The 22,355-nt window shown below is 34.0% G+C and overlaps 1 protein-coding gene across 8 annotated transcripts in view; it reads left to right on the forward strand.

Annotated features, from left to right (window-relative positions):
- VPS13B (vacuolar protein sorting 13 homolog B) overlaps positions 1-22,355 on the forward strand; it is a 423,643-nt gene that overhangs the window by 38,491 nt on the left and 362,797 nt on the right. For 6 of the 8 annotated variants that reach the window (XM_057366267.1, XM_057366268.1, XM_057366262.1 and 3 more), the window contains exons 4-10: positions 6,095-6,218; positions 9,957-10,124; positions 11,265-11,446; positions 15,210-15,384; positions 18,156-18,421; positions 21,070-21,165; positions 21,543-21,665. In XM_057366267.1, the coding sequence (XP_057222250.1) occupies positions 6,095-6,218; positions 9,957-10,124; positions 11,265-11,446; positions 15,210-15,384; positions 18,156-18,421; positions 21,070-21,165; positions 21,543-21,665 (1,134 nt within the window). The remainder of the gene's footprint in view (positions 1-6,094; positions 6,219-9,956; positions 10,125-11,264; positions 11,447-15,209; positions 15,385-18,155; positions 18,422-21,069; positions 21,166-21,542; positions 21,666-22,355) is intronic. The other 2 variants (XM_057366269.1, XM_057366265.1) reach the window with 1 other exon arrangement.

Here is a 22,355-nt window from a genome sequence, read left to right on the forward strand (position 1 = left end):
GTCTCATGCAGGTATCTCAAGCRTGCCTTGTTTGTCATGGCTGCTGGTTGTTCAGGTTAATTTAACATCAACCAAGATCATATGCAACAAGAGGCAAATGGAGGCTGACACCTTGTTTAAATTATTTCCTGATTGCTCCATTTTGGCTGTTATGCTTAACCAAATTTCAACCTTGTTTATTTATCCCACTCCCTGCATCTCTGCCCCCAATTCTTTAGTGTTTCTCTTTCATAGTCTGGGACATAATATTAAGAATTTATTTTTGACCTTCATCTACATGAAATAGTGCTAAAAATATAGTAGAAAATGAAGAMTTTCAAGCATGTTCTCATCTGCCGTAGAGAAAGACGCAGCTCAGTCTCTGAGCACTCACTCTGAGGTTATGTGATTTGCCAATCTGAAGATTTAAAATAGAGTWTTGTTACAGTGAAAAAAACTGGGCAGTCTCAAATAGTCTTTTGAAGGTACTAGAAATGTATATATAGACCCTATAATTGCTATATGTAATACAGAATTCCTTAATTATTCTGTGAAATTGTAACACATTCTGATTTGAATAAWTCGTCTTCAGTATTTTTATACTGTCATAGTGCTGTCATTTTATACTGTCCTAGTTTTAAAATATACATATATTTACATGGTTTTAAAGTTAATGTGTGTTGGGCTATTAAATCACACCTTGCAAAAGATGGACAGATGTCGTATTTAGGCCACTGAATTTYCTCTGTTTCAGTGTTGTGCTTCTAGTTTGCTGTTCATTAGAAAAATAATAAAATTAATTTTCTGTACTAATGTCTAAGTAGGGCTTAACCTGTGTTAGCCAGGAGAAGTGGTGTTGTAGGGTTAAAAGTGTAATATGAATCCATTTCTCTATGTGTAGTGCATATTAGCAATTGTGTAGCAGTGGAAAAGAACCAGATAGCCTTTTGAAAGCAAGGTCTTGATCAGCRAAACTTGTGTATTTTAAAGACAATATTTAAAAAAAAAACTTGAATTACTTTTTGTCCCATTTTTTTACATGCAGAGGAATCATAGTGCAATTTGGAATGTTTCTGGTGATGATCTAGTCYAACTTTATGCCTAAAGCAAGTGCAGTTAGAGCAGGTTGCAGTAGGGTTTGGCCAGCAAAGAGCTGAATAGCTACAAGGACTGAGATGTTACCATGTCTTTGGACAGGCAGTTCAGTACCTGATTTCCCTCCTGATGAAGAAGAGCTTGTCCTGCTTGGAATTGCATGCTTCAGATTTGTACCATGGAAAGATGAGTGGCAACAGTCTGATTCYCACTTTTCTGTGCCCTTGCAGCAGATAGCTGTAGGCAGCAGTAGGATCACCCTTTTCCAAGCTGGGCAACCCGAATTTATCTCAGTCTCACCTTAGAGAGAGCTCAGGAGGCTGCTCCTGCACCCTAACCACTGTGGTGGTCCTCTGTTGGATTTGATTCTGGTGTGTCTTGGAGCCCCCTAGATTGGGTGCAGTGTTCTGTACGGTGTCTCACAGGGAGCCATGGGAGGAGAACCTGCCCCTGGCTTCACCCGTGTTAATACAGCCCAGCACTCAGTTGCCTTTGGAGCAAGGACACGCTCATGAACAACTGGCTATCCCCTGGGACCCTTGGATTGGTTTCTGAAAAGCTGCTTTTTAGCAGTTTGGCTTTTAATGTGCAGCTCCAGGGTATCTTTATCCCACTACTCTAGCACTCAGCTTGATTTCATTGAGTTCCTGACAGCCATTTTTACAGGYCCTCGAGGACCCTATYAATAGCAGCCCTRCCCATCAGTTCTTCCCTCTAGRTTGCTACTATCCACAGYTTTGATGWAGGTKCTCTGTATCCTACCTTCCAGGTCTTTAGTAGAATGTTAAACACCAAAGGCTTGGTACTTATCCCTGAAGGATGCCATGAGTATCCAGCCAATCATACCCCAGTCATAACCCTTTGAGCCCAGTGGTCCAGCCACTTCTTCACTGAAGTTGCACTGTCCAGCTGATATCTCACCAATCTGTGAATGAGGTCTGTGAGGAGACTGTGCCAAAGGCCTTGCTAAAATGAACATTTCCCAAATGTTGCTTCTAGTCTTGCCCCAGGCARCCAAATACTTGGCCATGTAAGCACAGTCCACTAGTGGGAAATAAGTTCCACCCCCCCAGTTTTTGCATCTTGCCATTTAAAATGCATGTTGCAGAAATATAAATAAATATATTTTAATGACTTGTAAAGGATATTAAGCTTATTGTTTTAGAAATTATAAAGGGTGAGAAAAAGCAAATTTTATARAGGAAGAGGAAAAAATGGGATGGAGAACTCTGGGAGTTTGTATAGAATGTAATTTAAATCAGTTTGGGTTTTCAAATTTCAGTTAATATTCATTGCTTTTAAATTGTTTTTTTTTTGCTTTTAGGTTTTTTTTTTTTTTTTTTAAATTGTTTTTTTTTTGCTTTTATGGAACTCAATTTTCTTTGTCTAACCTGGTTTTTTAAAAGTAGAGGGCCAGTATTTGCATAAATASCTAAGTGATATCCAAGAGAACATTATTTTCCCATAAAGTGTGCTTATGAGGCATTTTGGAGATCTTGCCCATTGAATAGGATTTGTATGTTTTARAATGAGTGTGTCTTTTTTAAGGATAAAACTACTTTGAATTTGRAAAACATAATGAACAAATTAAAGAATAATGAACGAAGATTATAAATTGCACTYACTAGGAAAAATCAAAAAAACCCTCATCTGTTAAGTGTTCAGGTTTTTGCAATTGTAATTGCTCTAAACCTTATAGTAATGGTTGTAAATTGCAGTAGAAAATTGTCTGAGGAACTCGTATATAAATTTACTAGCCTAGTGTCATTAGCATGTTACTTATGGCTTGCATAGTTGTAGAACTTACCAGAGTGCCTCATAAAAACATTTCAGCTGACTACTGGATCTGACATGTCTGTCAAAAGTGGAAAAGGAACCTGGTTGTGCAAAATTGTATTTATCATATTTGAATAACAAGACCCCCAAAACAGAACCTCTTGTTCACATTTAAGTTTTCTAGGCTTTTATTTATGATACAAACTGGTGGGAAAAAATACTTTTGTAAACAAGTTATATTATTTAAAGATCATCTTTCTAGATATATCATGAGTATTTTTAGTTTTCCACTGCTGTGACTATTGTTTGGAATAACTTTCATTAATGCTAAAATGAATGAACATTTGTCAAATCTCGTACCATAACTATAGTTATTAGCACTTTTAGAATGTAACTCCCTTCCCACCACCATTGTGATTTTGACTTCAACTTTTAAATGTTTGTCCTCTGGTGTGAGGTGGATTTATGGGAGTGCAGTAATTTTAGTGCTTTTTGGCTGGGTGTTTCTGATGACATCACTGTGATCTAGACACAGCGTGTGACTCTAGTTGGTTCCAGTTTTAAATAGTTTCATAATTATGCTAGTTTTGGCAGTTTCCTTGGAACTTTCCCCATCTCTTTAATGAACATGTTTTACTTCTGGGCTTATGAGACAACCACATGTTTGAGAAATTAATAGTGTGCTCTTAAAGTTAACATTGAACAGGAGTGTGCAGATACAGAAACCTTTTGGATATATGTATACTTAGGAATGTAGTTTGCATAAGTTCGTGGCCACTCTTATCTTCCAGTAATTGTAGAATACATTTGGCTTATAGAGTATCAGTAACTGTTGTGAAAAATGATGTGTGTGTTCATGCTCAAAAAAACCAAAACCAACTCATGCAGCTCTGAAATATTTTTGATAATTATGTAATGTAAGGAAGTGAATGGATGTTATCCCAGATTAAAAAAAAAAAAAACCAACAAACCTTTTTGCTCAAATGTTAGTCAGATAGAATTCTTCTTAAATGTAGATGTTCTCTGTTACTTCATATGGATTAAGTCACACAGGTGTATTTCTGAGATAAATTTGGAACATTTTTGCTTGTGTTGTAACTTGCTGTATATGGTTTACAACCATTTTCCATCACAACAGACTTGTACCTCAAGGAAATATAAAAAGCTTATTGTATTTAATGTGTTTCTAGGTTGAGATTTGAGAGTTTGTTTCAAAATTAACTCTAAGGATTCTTCTCCCCTTTCCTTTAAAAACCAATTCCCCCTCAAAAGGCAAAGTTCTAATGTTCGTTCCTAGCTCTCTGAAAGTGGTAAAAGCTTAAACCGCTCTTATTTAACTTTTGCTTAAGAATAGTTGTATAGTGATTTGTCTGAAAAAATATTTTCATGCTATACATAAWCTAGTTTCCAAGAAAGAATATAGCTGAAAGTTATTCAAAAATTAAGAGTGTACGATCTAAGATTTCTCAGTAAACTGAAGAGGAAGGAGAGTTGAGCTTTGCTGATTACAAAATATATGTTGATAAAGATGCTTCCATCATGCTGGGTTTAATGAAAGCTTGAAGCTCTTGCTTTATCTCTGTTGGGTATGCCTTGAAGAGGGAGGTAGTTTTCTACTAAAATTGCTCTATCGTTTGAAGTTCAGAGGGAGTCTTCAGAAGACTTGCATTCCTTGATGAAAAGTRTCAGAAACTTGTCGGAGATGAGAAAACAAACAAATGCCATCTAAACAGACTTGATGTACACTCATTTTGGGGTTTTTATGYGCTGGGATGAGACCATCCTATATGACTAAAATGGCCAAATAACCTTAAATTTAAAAACATCCACTGTCTTGTTTTTCACTGCTATATTAGTAACTGGAAAATTTCAAATCCTTTGTGGTAACTCAGCCTTCTATTAGACGCTATCATGTAGCCTTCTTATATATGAATATCTGTYTTATGCCATTTCCCTAGTTAAGTTAAAGCTTCTATCTTACGTTTTCCCCTAAGATTATATTACTATTTTTTTTTCTCTTAGTGAAATGGTATTTCCATTTTATCAAAGTATTTCGCTGTTTTGTTGTTCTAAATACAGAGTGRAAGGAAAAAAAATCTCTTCAGTTACTTTTGAAGTTGACTTCTATTTAAGCTGTAACATTGCATATAACTTTTTTTAATGGAAAAAAAATTCACATCAAAAAGCGAGCAATGTGAAGATTCTCTTTTGTAATTTCTCTGAGATTATTAGAAATACCAGGCAGCATGTGGGGTAACACATGATCTGTCCTATATAAAAACCCAGCACMGTTTAAGCTACTTGCTTTTTGGTGTTAAAAGGAGTTAAGAATATTATAGCTCATACTGTAGTACTTGACATTTATTCTCCAAAGTTTCTTTTTGTGAGCAAATTATGTGATATGATAGGTATGACCCAGAAGGCATTTTTTTGCTTTTTCTGCAAGAGACTACTTCTATCAAAGTAATTTGGCTTGGGTCAAAAACTGTGTTTGTGTCCTCTTCAACCTTTTAATACATTTACAAAAATATTTGCATTACTTTTCCTGGCTTTCTTACACTTGAGCCTTGTAGTTAAACTGTCATTCTGGAATGTAATTGGAATACTACTGGTGTATTTAAAATCCTAGATTCAGCTAATTAAGATTTTCTTGTGTCTGTGAATCTCATCTTGTAAAGCTTATATCCCATTCTGTAATTATGAGCCRTGTTACTGCTTCCGAATTCCTTATGTTGAATGAACTCTATAGAAGCTCAAGAGGAGCAGGTGCCCTCAGTTCATTTATCTTTTCTAAGGTCAAGTTTTACTGTTACACAAATCTACARAAATATTTTGCTTTATGAATCAGCTTCAATTAGTGGTATTAGGAAGGATGTGAGTCTGACATCTTGGAACCATCTGAGGTGGTTTCATGAGCAGGCATGTAAGCTCATTCCGTTAGGTGGTTTCTCATACTTGTTTTGGTAATCTACAGGGCTCTGTGTCTGAAGGAATGTTACAGCAGAAATGGAGCTAGAAGAAATATGCTCAATTGAAATGAGTATTTAAATGACAGCTTTCTGTTTTAAACTGAAGTTAGCGAAAGTATTGGTTTTATGTTGTCCAGCTAATTTTGTGTCAATTTCTGTAATACAGAATTGAATTGATGGAAAAGCAGTTACAGAAATTACAGAATCTGTACCAAGTTCTCCCCACTTTTATTTTCCTTCTGTTTGGTTGACTTCATTGCTTKCTTTTCCTCTAGCAGGAAGATCACGAAAGTTGTGGTTCCAGTTCAACAAACCGCAGTACCACAGAGAGCATGAAATCAGCGGTAAAATCACGACGACTCCARCAATCTGCTGCTCCTGACCCTGATTTACCTCCAGGTAATCCATAATTTCAGAAACTCGTTAGGTATTTTCTCCAACTCAAATACAAAAATTTATTCAGATGGCCACAGTGTTTGTTAGAATATTACATTTTTGTCTACCTACAAATCACATAAAGCCCTGTGAAATACTTGTATATTAGAAAATAGAACCAAATCACAATAAAATGTAGTTCAGTGCTGGTAACTTTTTTCCATTTCATCAAATTCTTAAATTAATACAACTCATTTATAGTTGAAGGAAGCATCATAGAATCATAGAATGACTTGGATTGGATGGGACCTTATAGATCATCTGTTTCTTATTGAGTCCTGCATCTACCGGTGGAGATTTTCACCATTTCTTTTCCCTGGATATGGAATTTGAATGCTGAATTTGGAGATATTTTATGATATAAAAATGCCTGAGGAACTATGTATCTGATTACTATTGTGTCTGAGTTTGGATGTGGGGAGTATGATGCAGAAAGATAAAATTGGAGAGTACTGRAATGAATTGCTGTTTGCCTTTTTGGGGCATGTCATTTTAGATGGTTTAAAGGTATGAGTATCTTGTTAGGCTTTCTCGCTGTCTTTTTTTTACAGAAAGTTTATACTTGAATTAAAAGGCAACACTGAAATTTAGTGTGTGGAATACTATGTGCTATGGTGCTTTGGAGTGGTTACTTGAGGAGCCAGGTCTAGGGGGTCTCCTAGAGGTTTGAGATCCAATAAAMTCCTTCTATGGACAGTGCTTCAGCTGTGACAGTTCCTTGTTATTGGGTTTTTTGGGTCACACCTGTAAACAACAAAAGTCAAAGACTATCCAAAAAATGTATGATTATGTTTCCTTCRGTGACATTTGTAGGATTTTTGTAAGTTACTTCCTGTGTGGTGAAATTGCAATAATACAGTAGTATTAATTGTTATAAATTGCAAAGTTGTAAATACAGGTGGCTTTGGTTTTGTTTTTRAGTGGAGAAATAGCACTGTTTAGTGCAGAGATCCTATGTGGTAAGACGTTGTAAGCATTAATTTGCACTTCCTGGATTTCAGTAAGATGTTGCATCGTCTACTTAATGGTTTGGATGGTGGTTTTTTTTTGTTTTTTTTTTTAAAGTCCTTGGAGGATGTGTGTATCATACTTGTAGTGCATATTTTTTAAAGATTTATTGGAACTTTGTTATAGCGTCCTTGGAGATGAAGCTCAAGAGGCAAAATTTAGCTTAAAATGTACCTTTGGCAACAACAGACCCCTGCTAAGCTGAAGTGGTTTAGATGTGTCCAGTCTGAGGATATCAATTGTACGACTACAGGGATACAAAGTTTTTGGAGTGTTGGATCTGAAACTGCATTTTTAGCTTTTAATGCACAGTGTGGCCTCCTGGGTTCTGGATAATTTGAAAAAAGCATACTTGTGGATTTTGTGTTGCACCTCAAGAAAGAATTTAGCTGTACAGATTTCCTGGTGGTTTTATTCTCTTGCTGTAGAAAACCTATATTTCAGTGGTAAAAATGCTTGTAGTCTTAAAAATTGCAAGAATGTGAGTAACCTTTACCTGCTTTTTCCCACTTGTGTTTAAAACAAAACCCATTTAAAYCCCGCCAACACAAAAAGAAACAAATCCTTTATTATACATGAACTTGCTGRTGATTTTACTATTTTGTTTTGAATAATATGAAAATATGTTTCTAGTATATTTGAAGTGAAATTTAATGAAGAAGCTAGTTTTGGTATGATACTACTAACAGTGTACTGTACCACTAGCTTGGAAATATCTTCATAGACAGTTATTAGCAAATCCATGATCCCTATTTTATTTGGAAGATAGAGCTCTGCTTCCTCTCTTTATGCACTCAGCCAAAAAGACACACAGATGAAAATGGTGTTGCTCTTTTTCTGAATACTTCTGGAAACTATCAGTACAACTTGTTTTTTTTTTTTTTTTCCTTCTATGATGTAATGTTTCTGTCATTGACAGCAGGAAAATGTGTATTAGATTGACTTTGAAAGACCCTTGAAAGCAAAACACCGAAAAAACTTTGGATCTGTGGAGGGACAGCTTCACTTTCTTCAATGAAATTAGTAGCTTRCTTTAAAATAGTAATTAAATAAGTGGCTATAATTTTATAGGTGCTAGTTAAATAGTCTGCAAAAATATTTCTATGCTGAAATTAAGGAAAGGAGCTAAATGCCTTATGCTGACTTCTATTTAAATACAGCTTGGTTTACATTGCTCTAGTGATCAATRTGGGTCTCTTATGCCCCTTAATTATTGAAATAATACATCTGGTTTTCTGAATTCAWATAAAGTAAGAATGTTATGGATTTAAGGATTCAGTTAGAAAATCCTTAAAAAAAACTTATTCGACATATTTTTCAGTCATTTTAGATTGATATGCAAAAAAAGCAAATTCATATTATGTCACAATGTACACAGTACTAAGCTCAGAAAACATTGAATTTGACTGATTTCTGGATCTTCTCTTTCTGGTTGTTGAGGACTTTGAATCCTGAAAAAAGGAAAAATATYTTATGTCAGCTGTGCAGATTGGTAGTTGTAGAACTCAAGAAAATCACTTATGTAATGGTAAAACTTTGTATATACTCTAAGGTGAAAAGTTATATTTGAGTGTGAAAGAGATGAATACCTCAGAAGATCAGAGTAGAATGGAAATAGCAACTTAAGTRTTTTCCTAGTTATCTGACAATGTTTCGATGTTCATTTTGATTTTTAATTGAAATCAAAATTTTTTATATAAATGGGTCTTTTTAATGCAAGTTTCACAAAACTACTCTTGAAACCTGTGGATTTAAGCCTGTGTCATTAGCTGGCTTTTATTCAGCATAGTCACCAAACCAGAACTCCATATGTATTAAATGTATTTTTAGATGTATGTAATGCTATAAATTTGAAAACAGAAATTTTAAGGCTTGTTTTTTTCCAGCACAAATGAGTTGGGTCTGTAGTTAGGTTCAGTATACATGAAACACATGAATATGATAGTATTTAATTTCTTTACAATATTGCTAAAAACATGACTGCTTGCCACATACCCAGAATGAATGAATTCCCAGATGAAATGATTTTTCCAATCACATTGCATCTAAAAAACATGCAAATGAGTTTGTTCCCAGCAGGTTTTGGTGCAGGTGCTTACTATTTGGGTTGTTGAAGTTGAAATTGGTTTTGATATGCCTCACAGGGGTCTTACTGAACAAGGGTATGGATGTATTAGGTTTTAGAATGAGAAAGTACTAGGCATGTTAATGCTTAGTTAACTTCCAAAAAAAATGGAGGGAGCACCTAAACATAATATATGTACTCGAAAAGTCACCTAGTAGGTGTTCACTTTTCCAAACCTATTTCCAGATATCTCTCAAGTAAAAAAGTAATTTTGAAAAKTCTTTGTCTACAGTAATCCATAGTGTTCTCTTTTCTTAATTAGTTTGAAAGTTAATTAATCTCTTTTGCTCGATTGCATTCACAGTTTTTAACAATGTTTYTTATAGTATCTGGCACTTCCAGGATGCTAATTTACTTAACAACTACACAGAATGTTAAGGAGTTTCAAGTCATGTTATTATTTGGGTAAATAAAGGACAGTAATRCATAGTTTGTTTAAATTTTGATTTTTAAAAAAGAGTACAAGTTGAAAACAGTGAATATATTTAAAATAATGATTTTTGTTTTACTAAGTAAATGAGTTTATCATGTCTTCCTTATCATTCCCAAGAATTTGTTTTATTTTATAGGTTATGTTCAGAGTTTGATTAGGCGTGTTGTAAACAATGTCAACATTGTGATCAATAATCTCATATTAAAGTACGTGGAGGATGATATTGTTCTCTCAGTCAATATCACTTCTGCAGAATGCTATACAGTGGATGAGTTTTGGGATCGAGCATTTATGGACATCTCTGGTGAGTAGATATGTTTTTGATTTTATGTCACTGTGGAGACCCTCTGAAGTTCATAAGGAAGTTTTTAAGTCTCATAAACATGGCTCTTAAAATCAGAAGTATGGTAATTTTTGTTTTGATTTCCAATCATTTTTTCCCTTGTCCTTACCTTAATTCTGATGAGCCACYTGTAATAATATAGATTGATTCTTAATGCTTGTATGATCACAGATTATTGTCCAAGATGTGTTATAGTCCTCTGCTCATAGTTGCCATCCTGTGATGCTGTTTGAATTGGTGCTTGCTGCTGGCAGAGACTGCTTGGGCAATTTTTGTCAATGAACAGTAGCACATTAAGGCATTCCATTGCACTTGTTTGGGATGATCTTAAAACTCTSAATGGGCTGGCAAGAGTGGCAGTAAAATGTTCTGCACTGTARTGAGCACACGATGCCAATTGCAAGRCATGACYSATTTCACTTCAGGTTTTCAGGGGAATAAAACCCCAACTTCTGACTCTTTATCTTGGTCTTCAGTATTTGAGTATTTCAGTCCTTGAATTGCCAGTGTTCACCTATGAGTCCAGGTGCTCTTAGTGATGTTGGATAGAGGTGAAACTGGGGCACAGTAACTGTGTTAAGATCACACAGAAGATTTCAGGTGGAGTGGGGAATTCAATTAATGTTTTCCTAAACCTATTTTTTTGTTCTGGCTAAAATAATTACGAACTAACATGACAAAATCTCAAAATATATTTAATGCTAAGGTCACTATAATAGGTTTTGTTTCTTTTGGAAGGCTCAGAAGAAAACTTGGGGGGATMATATGCAAAATTATTTCTGGGAGAAAAATGATTATGCTATTTATTGYATGCTTCCACATGAAACAGTACTCTTCTTTTCTAAAAAGATGTAACATATAGCAAAGCGGGTGAAGATTCTGATTGGGTGTAACTAATTTATCCACACCTCCTATGGATTCAGCAGAASATAACGAACACAGGAAATTATTCTGTTTAGTCACATAAGCAAGTACTTTCCTGCTGATTTAAATAATGACTGAAAAACTATCTTGTATTGCTTTCTTCTAGTTAAGAACTTGTATGCACRACTTACTTTCCTTATGCAATATATCTTTTAACATATACACTTTCTTTAAAAGCTACTGATCTGGTACTGAGGAAGATGATCAACTTTTCTGACTGCACAGTATGTCTTGATAAGAGAAATGCTAGTGGTAAAATTGAATTTTACCAGGAACCTCTGCTGTACAAATGCTCCTTCAGGACTCGTCTGCATTTTACTTATGATAACCTCAACTCTAAAATGCCATCAATTATTAAAGTAGGTATCCAAAATAATTTTTTTGCTACTTACTTGTGAAGTTTTGAGGCTTTTTAAAATATCCTTAAAAWTTTTAAGTAAATGAGAAGCTTATGCTGTTGTGTTTTGCTAAATGAATTTTTCAATTGTGTTTGGTTCGTGTGATGTAATTAGTTTATATACCGAAACAGCACATAAAGAACTTATGCTCTCTGATATTTTCATTTTCTCCTGGAGTTTAAAAAAACCCATAATTGGGAGGAGGGAAAGARAGTCTGCAGATAATCTGTTGCAGAAACCCCAGTAGTATACTTCAGGGTGTCAGCAATAAGATGGGAAGKATTTTTTTTGCCTTACTGTTTGATGTGTGGATCTTGATTTATGCAAAGACTGGTTCTGCATACTAGAAAGAAAACCTTTTTTTGGCCCTTCTTTGTTCAGAATAGATAGCAATTTTGGAAGCTTGCCCATTTTGTGTTTTATGCACAAGAASTTGTGTATTCAATGATACTGAGATTTTTAACAGTGTGCCATAAGTTTGCAACGTATATGAACTCCAGTGATAATAGCGATTCTTCATAAGACTGACTGTAGCTTWCCAGTTACAGGCTTTAGGTTCTGTGGTGCCAGTAGGGTTGCTGCATATAGGTAGTAAATCTTAATGTTAAAAATCCTTATACTTAAATAGCAAATAGTTCTGGTAATTTTGGAGAAGTAATCTGTACCTGGCTCATCCCTGTATGCTTACTTGCGAGAGCAGCGGTTTATGGCCAAATTATAAGTCTCTCATAGCACACTTCAGTGTAAATGCTGATAGTATTTAATATATTTTAAAATTATAAAGTTGTAAAAAGTCATTATTTTATTGCTTACCATTTTTAGTGGATACCAGACTAAAATAAAACTCTTACTAAAATGCACTGTGATTTGGTACTAATTTAATGAAATTTGTATTAAGCTTTTCTGGTCATCTTTGTTGGCAATTTATTGCCTCTGCCCTTTTTTAAGGCATGCCATTTTGTTCCAAGATGTTTTAGCTTTTTTTTTTTTTTCCATTTATACTTTTTTTTTTTTTTTTTTTTTTTTTTTTTTTTTTTTTTTTTTTTTTTTTTTTTTTTTTTTTTTTTCCCATTTATACTTTGGTTTTGGTGTTATTTATGTTAAAAATAGTCCATTTACTGTTTTTTCCCTTCCAATTTGTTTGTTTTTTTTATCTTTAAACATAAACCCCTGTTTATGAATATATACACAAAGGTGTTTACTTAAATTAAAACTATATGATACTAATTAAATAACAATTAATAATTATTATGATCCATAAARTAATGGCCCAAAGGTAGTATTTTTAAAAAAGTCTTAAATCTTTTRCAATGTTTCACTGTCATACCACTATGCAGTGATTAGATTTACAAATCTTTTGACCCATGCAAATTTGGGTTTGATAACTTTCTAAAAGGTTTTATGCATGGAGATTGTGCTCTGTGGGTCATCAGAATGCTGTTTTTTACAGACTCTCTTTAAAATATTTAGCTAATGAAAGGAAATAGCTGTTTTTTATTAGGGATGCAGTAAAAAGAACTCTTATAAGTAAATATAACAACTTCATTAATGGAATTAATTCAAGGGTRCTTAAAACTGCTGAAAAGTCTCTTCTGCAGCATTCTGAAGGGTTGATTGCTGAAGGAGCGTGGTTTTCCTGCTCAAGACAAAAGTGAGCAACATTCCATCTTTCTCTCCAAATCTGYCAAGTTCTTGCTGATGTGAACTTCAATACTGTGTCTTATTCACTTACTAGAGAATGTCTGATTTTAAGTCTTGAGAGGAAGGTTCCAAGACATGTGCTCTTTCGGTTTCTTTGTAAGGGCTAGAACACTTTTATAACCTGCATAATTTTGATTACTATTGCAATGTTTTGGCTAAACTAATCTTAATTGGGTTTTAATGGGGTTAAAACTTATCAGTGGAGGATGGTTCTTGAGTACTTGGATACATTTTTGAACTGGGAACACGAAACTCCTACTTCCAGTTTTAGAATGAAAACAGTATACATGAATGAAGGTGACAAAACATGTAAAATTATGAGAGTTGCAAGGTTTTTATTGCTGTTCTTGTAAAATTCATCATGGAATGAGGCAGTCATGASGCAGATGATTTGGACTGGAGTTGTGAGTCCTGCCTAGACCTATTTGTAGCAACTCTGATATTTGTCTGACGTGCCAGTCATCTGAATCCACTCACTATGTTGACACTATATTGAAAGCTAACTTGACAAAAAGATAATGGTTTTCCTCCAGTTTTAGGGAGATGAGTCAGTCTTCTGAGGGGCAGCTGAGTTCCACTGACAGTACAAGAACAGGATCATAATGGGAGGATAGTATCACCAAGAAGTCCTGGAGTGTGACATAATTGCAGTGGAGCTACTGTGTAATTATTTTTGTTGCCTACAAGGCTACCTAGTTTTCCAATCCTCCACTATGACATATGCTCTTTGTGTGCCTTTAAAAAACCTTCTGGCAAAGCAATCCCTTCTTTCCCCCCTTCCAAATCTTAAGAGATTATTTTCTCAATATCTGTCATGTTGTTCTTCTGCACAGAAAAAGCTTTTTATTAACAACTTTAAATCAAGTGGCCTTGGAAAATTTTGAAGTTCCAAAATGTGTCTTAGGAATTTACATACCTTTTTCTTTCGGAGAAGTTTAAAAAGTAGCATAATTCTGACATCTGACATMTTTCCTCTTGTCTATATAAACAGATGATACAATGTTATTACCCATTCTCTATGACTCAGCCTGAGACTTCATTGATTTACACATATGAAGGTGTAAATATTATACAAGTACTAGTGTACTATTATACAAGTACTGATTTCACCACTATAATATTTACCTATGGATGTGCTGTATTGTTTGCAAACTAACTTTTCATAGTTTTTGAATTGGATTGCATTAAGGCCAGCACTGATGTGTGGTTGCTTTTCATTTCCATTATTTTCACCTGCAACATTTAGAAACTGGATGTAGTGTTTAAAATATGTCTAATGTTAGACAGTAATTTTATTACAATAATTTTATTTTATGCAGTTCTTATTTAATAAAAGGTAGCTTTCTTATCTTGTTTGGCTTTGTCTTTATAGAATGATCACATACTCAAAATATTTTGATGTTTTTAGCTGTTTTACAGCTAAAATTTTTTAAACAAGGATAAGTTTTCATCGTAATAATTACAGCCTTCGCAAAGCTTTCTTTCATTTAGTGAAAAGTGCATTAACTCTGTGTTTGAAATGGAGTATTCAGAGGAGCCAGTTTTCTGCACTTCAGTTGTAATTAATTCTTCCCCCCATTACCTGTCCACTTGGAACAATATTTGGAGTGGGAAAGAATCAAAATGAAGCACTTTGTATATTAAAACCAGTRTATCTAGAGTTTCTTTAGCATGCAGAAATTTTGATGAAACTCTATAATGGAAATAAAAGTTTAATGAGATGCTTTTACATCACTTATCTTTGAGAAATTTCTTCAGCAACAACTTTAAAAAATGATGTTTCTCTGTGTGTAAAACACATTGCACTTGACTTTTCAACTGAAGGTCTTCTGTGTGACAACCCAAAGAATGTATTTCTGGTAGTCATTGTTTGCAGCCCTTTTCCTTCTTTTGTATTGCAAATCTGATTTTTGGAAATAGAATGCCCACACCAAGTGAATATGGAATTGTATGGTTTAAAAGTGGGCTTCACTGATGACAGAGCTTTGTTATTATTTGCTTTTGTTCTCTTTTCATATTATAGATTCACACATTAGTTGAAAGTTTGAAACTTTCAATCTCTGATCAGCAGCTTCCTATGTTTATACGTATAATGCAACTTGGGATTGCTCTGTATTATGGAGAAATAGGCAACTTCAAAGATGGGGAAAGTGAAGATTTGATTTGCCACACTAAAGATATGTTGGGAAATATCACAGGTAAATACAGCTTTTAATTTRTAAGAAGAAATATTAAAAACATGAATTTTCTTGCTTTTTGCAAGTATGAATATCCCAGCCTAGTTCTTGCTAAGGGTCTCGTCARTCTGCAGTTTGCTAGAGGCAGCTCGTTGTGCTGGGTAAGTATGCAGTGCTTGAACATCTTTAATATTATGTTGTATAAAGAATTGTGATGGTCTTAACTAAACTGAGGTTAAATATGATCTAAGRAGACCATTTTAGGAGCTGTGACACCATAGGGTACTTTGGATTTATCTCTCAATATATGCAACAAGGCACCTTTCCATRAGCAAGTTCCAAACTGGCAGCAGCCATTTATGCTTGTTTCCAGTGTCTTACTTGTGAGTTTGCAGTAGCTTGTTTGGTTTATAGCAGACAAATTGTGAATGAGGAAATGAACTTCAATATCTACGTTATTTATGATACAAGAATGAACATCTGCAGCTCTGTCCTTGAAGTTTGTACTAAGTTTCACTCACGGAGTTTCATGGCTGATTCAATGAGTAGTAAATTCATGCTGCTGCCAGCAGGGATAGTGATGCATTCCTTCCTTCTTCCTCTAGTGGCAGCACTTGTATTCATGTAGCCACAGGCTAAGCTGGATCACCCATACCTGGCTGAAAACTAATACAGGCAGAGAAAGAAARAAATAAATACCAAGAGAGTAATTTTCTACTGGGTTAATTCCAGATTTATATTGAGAGAGGCCAGTTTCCAGACTCTTATTACAAATAAATATCTCAAACCCTTTAAAAGAAAGTAAATTTCTCAAGATCAAACTTGATTGGAACGTGGATATAGTGAGATGCAGTCACAGTGCAATCCTGTAATACATTTTAAATGGATTTGTTAACTGGAATCACTGCCCTGCATTATGGAGCAATATTGTTTCCAAGTGAACTCACTATGGAAGGCTAGAAAGAGTGGATTTAGAAACCCGATGCAGGTTAACATTTCATCCTTTAACAAATTCATGTATGTAAAATAGGTTTTAATGATTACGTTTCACTGTCCTATGTGTTTGCAGTGGTTAGCATARTTAGTTCAAAGCAAAGCAACTTTGTGTTTCCCAAGTACATCTTCCCCTTCATATATTCCATGTTACAAAGGAATTTACTCTATATTTATTCTTTGAAGTGTTTAGAGAATGTTGGGTGTTGCTTAYCAGGCTGATAGTATTTCTTCTGAAGTTTGGTGATTATATAGTGGCTGTAGTGGTTTTAATTTAATGATAGAAGATAGATACAGCTTCCTCTTTGAATTTTCTGTCTTGGAGTATATAGATAGAGCAGCTAGGCTAAAATGGTGCTTATTTTTAAGGCTTCCAAAATAATAAAAAATATTGCAATCCAAACTAATACTTGGCGTATTTTACTGTTGTCTCTGTGTACTGCAGAAAGGGGCATGCTAAATGATGGCTGCATTTTATGGCCATGTAGACCAAATGTTATGYAGGTTCTACACTTCCATCTTTTTTCCAGTTTTTGCCAGACCTTCTACYGTTTCTTTTGCACTTGGCCAGCATCAGTCTAAGCTAAACAACTGGAGTCATGCTCCATATCAGATTTTCCTTCTATGGCTGGCAGTTCTTCCTCTTCGCTTTTCCCAAGATTTTATGTGCATGTCTTCTGTATTTGCTGTGTTTTCAAGAGTTACATTTGGATTGAAATCTGATCCCTGAGACTTCTGTGAAGAGAKCAGAAAGGAAGCTTGCGTTGCCTTGGTGGGAGGAGGTGTCCTTGCCTCTTAAGCATGTGCAGAGAATTCTCATGAGGGTTTTTCATTACTCTTTTGTCCATTATGCTAGTGTAACTAGAGTAAAAGGCTAAAGACTAATTAGACTAAAGAGTAAAATGTCTAAAACTTGTAAGAATGGGATCTCTGAATTTAAAAATAGATAAATAGAATTGGAATGTTAATTTCTGTTCTCAAATGAATCATTAAACCTAATACCGTTGACCTACAGGAAAAGTACTGCATCCTGTACTATCTGTAGTAATTCCAAAGTATTTAACAGCTCTTGGGAGTCCCGTAAGAGTGATGAAACCAGATTACAGCTATTTGTGCACTTTGTACATACAGTACTACCTATCTGTTTGGATTGTGAGACTTAGACTCGAATCTTTGGGGAAATTCTTGCTTTACTCTGCATGCTATCTCTCATTATTTTCACAGAAGACCAGCATTTTGACTTTTGACTCACAGGTGGATACCAGCTTTTTTGAGCATAGATAAACTYGTATCTTTGAATATTTGAAAAGCTTGCTTTTAAACAAGGGACRTTTGCAACCTYAATTTTTGGGTCTGTRCTGTATTTACATTTGTTTGCATTASACTGTTGCAATGGAAGTACTTTTTAATTTCATTTTAAAATTGGAAACTGCAAGATCATACTGTATCATTATTTAGTAAGGTTTAATTTTGCAGCTTTAAGATGTCTTTAATGGAAGAAATCTTGAAAGCTTGTGGTRTAGATGGCAATTTCTGGTGTCACTGCAGATGTATGAAACTAAAACTATTGTCAAGACCCATAATATTTTCGGAGAAAAATGTTATCGAATTGAAGTGTTTGAAAACTCATACTAAGTAATTTATAATTTYGACTCACTTTCTATGATTATAAGCCAAGTATCAGTGAATGCTGTGTGCAATACTGTCCAGATAAATTTCACATACCAAAAATCTGCATTTAATAAATAAWTTTTCARGTATGGTTTATCTGAAATTTAACTTGGTTTTTGTTTTAAAAGGTACAGAAGATGAAGCAAGCTCAGTAATGCAATATCCTGCACAGTATATTAGTCAAGATCCTTATTTGCATCAAGATGATGACCAGCAACAAGGATGGGTTTCTTGGGCTTGGTCTTTTGTTCCTGCTATTGTGAGTTATGATGACGAGGAGAATGATTCTAGTGGAATTGATGATGGAACAGCAGAACAGCAGAAATCTCAGTCCCTCAAGGATCCTATTATTTCCATTGGGTTTTATTGYACAAAGGCAACAGTGACTTTTAAGGTAAATATTTCTCATAAAGTAATATATTTAAATAATTTCATAATTAAAAATATTAAGGTAATGTCAAAAAGGTTTCATTTAACTTGTTGAGGAAGTTTATGTAAAGGATTTCTGAGCATTTGTGTACTGTTTTTTCCAAGASAAATATTGATATTATGAGGGAAGTATTATTTGAATGAATAACAAGAAATGAGAATGTTGAAAATTCCTCTTCCATCATGCTGGACTGATAATGGCAATGCGAGTGGGTTTTGTTATTTGGGCTAAAATTTGAGTGTGAATTTTATAATGTTGAAAGGAARCCACTTAATTTACTTAGATTAATATTTTTTGATGGGAGAAAAAGCCTGAAGGCTTTTTGTGAACAATTGCTGCAATTTTCTATCCATCTAATATTTAAACAAATATATTTTTATTTATAAAAAACGCTTTAGTTTTATAGAGCTAGAACTGGAAGATTTTTGGAAACTACTCTTTTTTTTTTTTTGGACTAATGTGTATGAAAAAATGAATTTAACTTGGTAGTGTTGAATTAATTTTCCATACACTGAAATTGCATTGAGGAAAAAAAAGATAAATAGAACATATACTCTGAGCTGTAAACTGTGTATGTTGAGAAAGATTTAAGTATTACCTCTAAGCAAAGCTGAAAATTGTTGCTGGCCTTCGCTCTAATATTTTATAAGCTTGCAGAAGGGGATATGGAGTGTCTGAATAAAATGTTGAGATGTACTGACAGAAAATTAAAAATCGAGGTTCTGAAGTAGCAGAATTCTTTTAACATGTGTCAAACTATATGCAAGCAATTCTATTTGCATAACTACACAAAGYGTCTCTTGGTTTTAAAATTAAGCAGGTATTAAATCAAGATCAAAACTTTGTCGTGGAGTAATTTAGGATTATTTTTATGACTTTGAGCCTTTCAGATGAACTGCAATACTTTCATAACCCTCATAAGAGAATTATGTGCCTGATTGTACACCCAATACCATCAGGAGCTCCCTGTYCCTTTCCTGCCTGTTGGGCTTTTCATCTGTGCACAAGAGTGTTTTTAAGGGGCTTTATGCCTAATTGAGCTATTTTTGTTGGTGCTGTAGAAGGGCATTTGGCTGCTCAGCAGCTGACAGTGTGAGACAAGTGACTTTAGAGCTGCAGACATTCTGTGAGGAGGCTGATGTTTTAAGCCTTCAGCTCCTGAAAAATTTGGTTGCAAATTGAGGATGGCAACAGCGTTCAAGTATTCAGTCACATTTTTTTGTGTCAATCTGCTTCAGTTCTCGTTAAAAGAGGCTAAAGATAAATAATGGAATTTTTTTCTCGTCAATTAATTATATCCCTGGAACGCCCCTTGAAACATGAACAAGCCACCAAATGTCTCATTTATCATGGCTCAGCATATTCTTTTGCACTATTTCATATAGTAGTAATTTTGTGCTCTCATTCCTCATGCAAGAAAACTCATTAAAACTAATATGAATGTCTTTTTTGAACATGTGTTTTGGTAGAGAGGGCTTTCCTAATGCTTTATTTGCAAGTTAACGCATTTTRTATTAGGAAGTGATTAAAAACTACTTAAAATGTAACATTTTGTGTTCTATAAACYTTAAATGTGATGTATGATGCTAATATGGTGACAGGCGGAAAACAGAATTCATTGTTCTGCTTGCATGCAAAGAATGTATGGAGTTAATTTGTGGTTCATATTTTGGTTAAAAAATAAGGTCAAGTTTCTGCWTTAACATTTGGAACAGTTGATATCATTCCAGCTAAAAATCATGCCAAATTAAATGTACCATTTTCTAATAATGGTGAAAACTATTCTTGTAATTTCTGAGTTCTTTTAATCAATTAATTGCTTTTCCTCTACAATAATTGCACACAGGTGAAGGGTGAACAGTGACTTTTTTTCATCCAATTTTCTTGGACATTTGGATTACAAAATTTTGAATTGAAACAACATCCATGTGTATCCAGTCTTGAAAGTAGAGAGTGTGTAGATRTTCTTTTATAGAAATTAGAATTTGAAGTATTTAAGCTGTGCAACATAAACTAACCTGTGATATTTTTATGCCAAATGTACCATATTCAATATTATGTGCCTCTTTTTTTGATTTTCTTAGCTGTAGGTTATGTGCTTTTTAACCTGTGCCTGTTTTCCCATTTTGAATTTACATATCAAAATCATGCAAGAAATATAAATGCATGTTGTTCTCAATTGCCATGAAACAAAGATGAGTGTGRTTGTAATCAAAATGTGCCTGTAATATTATCATGCTGCTTAATAATTTTCTGGGAAGAAGAAATAACGTATTTATGGATTTTTGCAGCAGTTTATAAGCATATTTGATATTAATAATGCAGCTGTGTTTGTTTCATCTTTTCACATTATTTCTCTTTAGATAAGCAAACTAAAAGTACTGTGGAGAATTTTAAACATTCTGTTACAGCGTATTTCAACCAGAGGTTGAAAATGAGACGTTCTGATATGGATAATGTGTTACAGCTGTTTAATTGCACCTTCTTCCAGACAGTGAATATATTTTGGCCCATAGTTTACTTTGTCTTTATCAGTTCTGTTGTATTAATGACAGTACTGCTGTTCAATACTAATATTGATTTTTATAAGGTGTTTATCCTATTTTTTGTAGCTCACTGAAATGCAAGCTGAGAGTAGTTATTACAGCCCTCAGAAAGTAAAATCCAAAGAAGTTATATGCTGGGAACAAGAAGGAACAACAGTTGAGGTAATKTTCCATTGACAGGACTTTTTGGATACATTAAAAGTAATGTGCCAAATAGAATAAAAAAAAAACAAACAATGAAATGATTAAAAAATACTTTATAGCCAACTGTCATGTTGAATGTATTTATTGTAATAATTATGTAGATGTAAATTCTCTAAATTTCTAGTGCTGTTGTGGTCAAATGCTATAGTAATTACTTCCTTTGAAGAGTCCTGCATGATTGCTATTTATTAAAACTCTAAATATATGATTGCTATTTATTAAAACCCTAAATATATAAACCTAAACATATTTTGCTTTGTTTTTGTCCATCTTCACTATCTTTTGTGGAGTAGAAGCCTCAAAAATTTATCACAATGGTGTTTTTTCCTCMTTAGGTTCTTATGAAAGGTGAACTTTTTTTTGATTGCCAAATTGGTTTTGTTGGTTGCCAAGCTCTGTGCCTTAAAGGAATTATGGGAATTAAAGATTTTGAAGAAAATATGAATAGAAGTGATGAAGTGAGTATGTTGAAATATCGGTTGACTCACTGAGTGTGCAGTTCTGTCATACTTTACAAAATATTACATTGCAAAACTTGGAAAGACTGCTGTTACCATTTGTGATTTTTGAATGTTACTGGGATCTTGAATTCAACGTCCATTCCTTAGAGTTGAAAGGACAAATATCTCAGATTGAGAAGAGGCAAAACATGAGACTTTTCTTTTTGGACAATAACCCATTGTTGCATATCTCTGTGTACTTTGATTTTGTATAACAAACTAAAACACACTTGAAAATCTTTGAAAGTACTTAAATCAACAGAAGATTAGAAGGAAAATAAAAGGAACACTCTRTGCTGAAGATAATCAAAATGTGATGCAAATATTCAATGACTGTCTTACCTCACTTTTCAGTAAGATTGAGACCATTATGAAGGAGTTAGTATTAGTTTTTATATTTTACATAGAAGCAAGTCTTCAATTTCCTAAGACCAAATCAGGTATCCATATGAACTACTTTTAAAATATTTAATGAAATGGTGCATGAAATACTAAATTTAATAATGATGATTTTTAGTTGAAATGTAGATAGAATAGTCCCCTAAAGTATTGGAAAACAGCACCTATTAACTATGCTTAAATAATGCAGCCAAGAATTCAACGACCTGTTAACTTGATGTTAGTGCTCTGTGAAGTCTTGGAAAATAA

This window comes from Malurus melanocephalus, unplaced genomic scaffold, assembly GCF_030028575.1.
Source record: "Malurus melanocephalus ecotype Western Australia unplaced genomic scaffold, MMel_1.1 scaffold_62, whole genome shotgun sequence".
NCBI classification, from domain to species: Eukaryota; Metazoa; Chordata; class Aves; order Passeriformes; family Maluridae; genus Malurus; species Malurus melanocephalus.